The sequence below is a fragment of the Anomalospiza imberbis genome, chromosome 16, assembly GCF_031753505.1.
Source record: "Anomalospiza imberbis isolate Cuckoo-Finch-1a 21T00152 chromosome 16, ASM3175350v1, whole genome shotgun sequence".
NCBI classification, from domain to species: domain Eukaryota; kingdom Metazoa; phylum Chordata; class Aves; order Passeriformes; family Viduidae; genus Anomalospiza; species Anomalospiza imberbis.
Window position 1 is genome coordinate 14164969 of NC_089696.1, and position 6399 is coordinate 14171367.

The 6399-nt window shown below is 53.3% G+C and overlaps 1 protein-coding gene across 8 annotated transcripts in view; it reads left to right on the forward strand.

Moving 5' to 3' along the window:
- Positions 1–6104, forward strand: part of MPRIP (myosin phosphatase Rho interacting protein) — a 73671-nt gene extending 67567 nt beyond the window's left edge. For 3 of the 8 annotated variants that reach the window (XM_068207196.1, XM_068207197.1, XM_068207201.1), the window contains 3 exons: positions 296–458; positions 789–874; positions 4975–6104. In XM_068207196.1, the coding sequence (XP_068063297.1) occupies positions 296–458; positions 789–874; positions 4975–5046 (321 nt within the window). In that variant the 3' untranslated portion in view covers positions 5047–6104. Of the gene's footprint in view, positions 1–295; positions 459–788; positions 875–1953; positions 2020–4974 lie in introns of all 8 variants that reach the window. The other 5 variants (XM_068207198.1, XM_068207202.1, XR_011004660.1 and 2 more) reach the window with 4 other exon arrangements.
- Positions 6105–6399: the final 295 nt, after the last annotated feature.

The following is a 6399-nucleotide window of genomic DNA, read 5'->3' on the forward strand; positions in this document are numbered from 1 at the left end:
CTGTGTCTTGGCTAAATTGAAAAGCCACTAACAGCCCTGTAGCTGAGGGGCTGCATGCACGGGCAGCACTGTGTGCTGGCCCTTGGCTCTCAGCTCTCAGCCTGTCTCCATTCCTGCAGTCTCGGGTCGCTGTTGGAAGCAGCTCCGAGGGGTTGTGTTGCCCTGGCCAAGCCTCTCTCCCGCTGCCGGCTCTTCTTCCGTCGGCATTTGCCAAGCTCCTCTCGAGTGCATCCACAAACCCCTCGGCTCCAGCTGTCTGTCTGGCTCCATCGGGTTGTTCTTGTTCCCTTGCCAGGATAAGAAATACGCCAGCGACAAGTACAAAGACATCTACACGGAGCTGAGCATCGTGAAGGCCAAGGCAGACTGTGATATCAGCAGGTTGAAAGAGCAGCTGAAAGCAGCCACAGAAGCTCAGGGAGAGAAATCCCCTGTGAACACCACTGTATCGGGATATGGTCAGTCCTCCTCCAGCAGCTCTAAGCAGTCCTGGGTGTCCCGAGCTAACACGGGAATCCTGGAGTACAAACCCTTGTGCAGGAACGGGTCTGAGTGTAGGACTTGGCCTTCCAACCCAAAGCTGATGGGCTTTCAAAGCTTTCTGGCATTTTGCATCAGGAAAACCTCATGGTGCGGGCATGCCCAAAAGCCCCCTCTGCCCTTGGGGCAGTGCTAAGAGTTGGGCTCATCAGGGCACTTTGCTGGGCTGGGAGGGCAGAGCCCCAGCCCTGTCCTTGCAGGAAGGCAGTGAGCACCAGGCTAATCCCACTTCTTTTGCTTCTTCCCAGATATTATGAAATCAAAAAGCAACCCTGATTTCTTGAAGAAAGACAGATCCAGTGTTAGCCGGCAACTAAGGAATATCAGGTCAAAGGTGAGCTCAGATGTCCTGCCCAGTGGGATGGGAATGAGGAATGCCCAGCATTTCTCTTTGATGGGGATCCCAAATGGGAAGAAATGGGCAGGGGAACAAAATTAAGAACTTCCCAGCCACTAGTGCTAGCCTGGATGGTTTTTTACTGCTAAAGGACTGACTGTGCAGCCAGGCAGGGCTCACTCCCCCACTCCAGACCCTGCTCAGATGGAGGCATGAAGCTGCTCCCTGGTTGGAAAAAAGGCTGACGTTCTCCTTGTTCTTTGGTCTTTCACAGGAGGACTATCCTAGTATCTGCTCCTTCTTTTCAGTTGAAATATAGGTGGAAATGTGCACATCATTCTAGTTTTAGTGTTCATCACTGCAAGATTTTTTGTCTTTATGTGTATCAGCAATGTCTGGGTCCTGGGCATATTTAACACACACTTTTTTTGTGTGTTAACGTGGTGCAGATGGCCTTGTGCTTCTGTGGTCCTTCTGTGCTTGCTGTTGATCCCAAAGCCCAGTGATGCTGTGCCAAGCTCTCCTTGGCAGCCAGTTCCATCATGTGGGACCGCAGGGATAAGGAAGGGCAAATAATGCTGATCAGGAGTCAGCATTAAACATAGGGCAGTTGGGAGGAAGCTCAGCATGAGCAAACCTGCTTTGCCTCTCACCTGGTGTCTCTTGCTGATGTTTGAAGTGGTTGGGCCCTTGCAAGGGCAGGCAAAATACTTTGACTTGGTGACCATGTGGGGAAACGCTTGGAGCTCTGTGAGCAGCAGCTCCTCAGCTCGGAGCATCTGCACTGCACCCAGTGAGCAGAGAGAGACTTCTGCACATTTTGGGGCAGCCCAGACCTGCAGGGCCACTCTGATGTTGGGTTTCCCTTCACCACTTCAACTTGGATCACTTTCTGTGTGGTCCCCATGTGTGTTGCTTGGTGGGGAAGGAGAGAAGAAGAAGCAGGGGCTGTGCCAGGCCATCGCTGCGGGACGGGGGGCTGGGGCTGCGCCAGCGCCAATTCATTTGGGATTTATGAGCTTCTTCTTCTGTTTTTGTTCTTTTTTTTTGTTTTATTTTGCTTTTTCCTTCAACAGTCCGTTATTGAGCAGGTCTCATGGGATAACTGAAATGAACCCGAGTCCAGGTTCCCTGCCACGTAGGTAAACACACCGGCACCCGCCCAGCGCCGCAGCCACCACGGGGCGGCCCAACCTCTGCATGCACTGCTCACACCTCCCTGCCAAACTACAGCCCTCCTTCTCTTAATGACTGACTGACGGGTTTATTCACTGCTAATTCTTCTCCTGGGCGAAGGGGAAGGGGAGGGGAGAAGTCAGTGTAGCCAGGATCAGTGTGAAACGCAGTCTCTCTGCCTCTCCCCTGGGGGATACGGCTTTTTGTCTTCCTGCTCTTCCCACCCTCACCAACACAGCTCATCATCACGGAGAGGATTTGGACATGGTGTGGGGCACGTTTTCCTGTTTACCGTGTTGGGAGTGTGGGACACTGAGTGTGCATGCCTGAATGACTCTGCATGCCTCAGACTAAACTCCAGCACTGTCCAGGTCTCGTAGGAAAACACCTGTTTTGCTGTTAGCCAGGTGCAGGAATAGTCTGAGATGCCTTTAAGTGTACTTCCCATAACAGCCTGGAGCATGTAAAATGGTCTCAAGCACCTCAGCTGCAGAGGGAATGTCCTGGACTGCCCTAATTTCCTCTACCCACAGTTGCTGCTTTTTCAGGTTGATCCATGCCTGAGCAAGAGTCTTCCTTGCCCAGTAACCTTCTCCTCCTGCTCTCCATCCCTGAGCCTCCAAGGCTTCCAAGCTCATCCAGCAAAAGGAGGGAGTTGATAAGAAATGAGGCTGACTCTAATGAGCCAGATATCTCCATTATCTGGAGAAATAGGGAATTTCCTGGCCTATGGCAAAGACTGAGGTGGGAACACGTGCAGAGGGAGGTTAGGAGAGGGGAGCCCCCGGCACCGTGGATGGAGAGCCCCAGGAAGTCTGTTGGAAGATCCCTTTATCACAGATATCATCCTACATTAGTCTCACATCATCAGGCTCTCCTCATCAGCAGCTGAAATGGTTGTGGGACTGCCCGGGGGCTGAATTTGCTGGAATTTGTGCCATCAGGCAGAACAGGCTGATGATTCCTGGTGTCTCTTTCCATCCACTGAGAAATCAGATGCGAGAACTGGAATGCATGAGCTGCTGCCATTTAAAGAGGCCCAAAGTAAACTTCCTTGGGAAGTGTGTGCTCAGAGACTCATCCCAGAGGACTCTGCTGCCTGTTGGAAAGAGAGCACACAGCGTTTGGAAATTCAGTCCAATTTAGTGCTTTCATTTCCATGCTGCCTGGCAAAGCCCTTCTGTGTTTGTGGGCCTGTGGGAGGAAAAACACTTCCAGAAATACAGTAACCATGGGAATCTGCACAGCCTTGGGGCAAGTTTATCATGGAGTCCTGCATTGATAAATACATGGGAAGGAAAATGCAGCCCAAAAGTCCAACCTGCTGCTGTGGCAGAACAGTCCCACAGCCAGGGAAGGGAAAGAAGGGGAGGTGGCTGTCTGATAGTAGGATCATGGAATCACAGAATGGTTTGGGTTGGAAGGGATGAAAAACCATCCTGTTCCAACCCCCTGCCATGGGCAGGGACACCTCCCACTGTCCCAGGTTGCTCCAAGCCCTATCCATCCTGGCCTTGGACACTTCCAGGGATCCAGGGCCAGCCACAGCTTCTCTGGGCACTCTGTGCCAGGGCCTGCTCATCCTCATAGGGAAGAATTTCTTCCCTATATCCCATCTAACCCTGCCCTCTGGCAATGGGAAGCCATCCCCTCTTGTCCTGTCACTCAGGCTCTCTCCAGAGTCCCTCTCCACCTCTCCTGGAGCCCCTTTAGGCTCTGGAAGGGGTCCTAAGATCACCTTGAGCCTTCTCTTCTCCAGGCTGAACAATCCCAGTTCCCTCAGACTTTCCTCCTAGGAGCTGATTTCCATCCCTCCACTCTGTGCCTTTGAAGGTGCCAAGGCTTGGTCTGTAAAGTAAATAATGTTCCAGCTGCAGCATGGATTCCTTGCAAGTTCCAAGGACCGGGCTGGCAGGCAGAGCTGTGGGGTTGGGACAGGCAGTGGGGCACAGAGGGGCAGAGCCCTGGCTATGGGGGCTGTTTTTAGGGATGGGAGGTGGCTGTGCCTCCTCATCTACAGGGACAACTCACCACCTAATGCTTTGCTCTCCTCAATCTCTCGTGCCTCAGGTTTGGGGCTGCTGGAGGGAGGGTGCTGGCTTTAGGCTGGTGCATCCCCTCAGGCTGGTTTCAATTTAAAGCTGTCCTACAGGAGTCAGGCAATTTGTTTCTGGGTTTCTGCCCCCTCAGCGCTGTGCTACTGAGTCCCCATGTGTAGCTGATGGATTTTACAATTCCAAATGCCAGGGGGCTGCTGGCCAGCTGAGACTTGTGCCTTGAAATCTGGATGCTGCATCTGAATTGGATCAGGCATCAGAGCCTGCCAGACCTGAGCAGCATTTAGGAGTCCTCTGTCTAACCGTGGGCTGTCGAGGCATCTTTGGCTTGGGAGAGTCCCAGGGTGGGGCTGAGAGAAGGGGTGGGATGGTTGCTGGCAGCACACAGCAGTTTCCAGGGTTTCTTGAGCAAATCCTGCATGGAGTGGAGCCAGGACTGTCCCCATGGGTGCTGTAGTGGTGTGGGAGACAGGGAAGGACCAGCCTGCAGGTCCTGCTCAGCATCCTGGGGCTCCAGCATAACAGATCCCAGCTGGCCTGCCTGGGGCTCCCCCCTTTGGAGTTGCCCCATCCAGCAGTGCCCTGAGAGCTCCGCGGGTCATTCCCAAGTCAGCTAATCCCGCTTGCAGCATGATGTGCCTCTCATCTGCTTCTGGTTCGTCGCCTGGTTCATTTGCACTCTCACCCTGTCTCGAGGCCCTGCCCGCCAGTAACAGCCCTCCATAACCGTGTGTTCTCTCTCAGCATGTGCCACTAATCCTCCGCCCAGGAGCCCGTTCCTCGCTGCCATGTCTCTGCCTGGGCATCGCTCCCTCCCCGCGCGCCGCCCGTGCCCCAACGCTCTCTGTCTTTTGTCTCTCCCAGAGTCTGAAGGAAGGCCTGACTGTGCAAGAACGCCTGAAGCTTTTTGAATCCAGGGACTTGAAGAAAGACTAGTTCTCCCCGCTCTGCTTGACCACGCGCACCTCCCAGCTTGAGGCAGCACAGCACCAGCACCGTTTGTCTCTCGTTCCTTACGATGTCCTCGCTGTCGTTCGTCCTGACGCCCCGACGGGACCCGGCGCCGCGGTGGCGGTGCCCCCCTCGCCTCCCTGGCTCCTTTCCCTGCTTGTGAGATGCTCCAGAGACTCTGAGAGGGAGAGGAAGGGATTGGAGTGGGGTTTTCCCCCCCTCTCTTCGGCGCTTTGTAGGAGAATCCTTTCTTTACTGTAAACCATTACACTAAGTGTCAGTATTAAGGCTCAGTAGCCTGTTAATAAGCTATAGCTCTGTCGGGAAGAGCGAGCAGGGCCTGGGTGATGTCAGCCAGACCGAGCTCTTACTGCTGTCTAGAGACCCCGTGCTCAGAGCACACCAGGAGCCTGATCTAACCATTGATCTCGACTGCATTACTTGCACCTACAAGGGGGAAAGCCGGGGGAAGCTGTCGCGTCCGCAGCCTGGAGGTACAACACTGACATCTCGCTGGAGAAGGATGCAAGAAGTGATTCTCCTGCCCCGTGACTGTGCCGTATCCTGAATGTAGGTGCCACCGAAGCCTGGCAAGCTTTGGTGGCTGCCCAGGTGGTTATGGATGGGGAGCTGCAGCTACTGAAGTGCACCATCGAGTCGGCCCCGTCGGCACGTCTTCGCTCCCGTCTCGCTGGTGGTCGGAGTTGGTGCTCCAGGGGCCGAGCTGTAAGATCACTTTCTTGCCTCTGTTAGATCAAGCCCAGCACTCTCTTTTTTTTTTTTTTTTTTTTTTTTTTTTGCTGTTACTCCCTTCCTCTCATTGAATCCCGTGTATCCCAGGGTCTGTGCGCATGTGAAACTCCCTTTTCCTAGTCAAAGGAAAGTAGAGTAGAAAGTAGAGCCAATATTGACTGAAAATGCACAGTGCTCAATGCATATAATGCTCCTTTTTTACCAGCTTCTTGAATTCAACTCTTCTTGTCAGCAGGGCAGCTCCTATTTTAATTCTTTAATCTTTTCCTGAAATAAAGATCTCAAAACCAGTATGTGCTTCAGACCTTCTCAGTCCTAATAGCTTCTGTATTTAAAACATACCATTTAGCACCATGAGGCAGATAAACACATAAAAACCAAGGGATGAGGAGCTGGTAGCACTAGATGGTCACAGCCAGCTGAGCAGAGGCTTCCTAGAAGAAGCCTGTGCTGCTTTGCAGGTGTGGAGCTTCATCCCTGGATAAATCTCAAGATGCCACCTGGAAGGTCACCAGGGCTGAAGGAAGACTCTGGCACGTTGGCTTCCCAGCCTGGTTGGGTGCTGAGTGACCTCTTCAGGCTGGG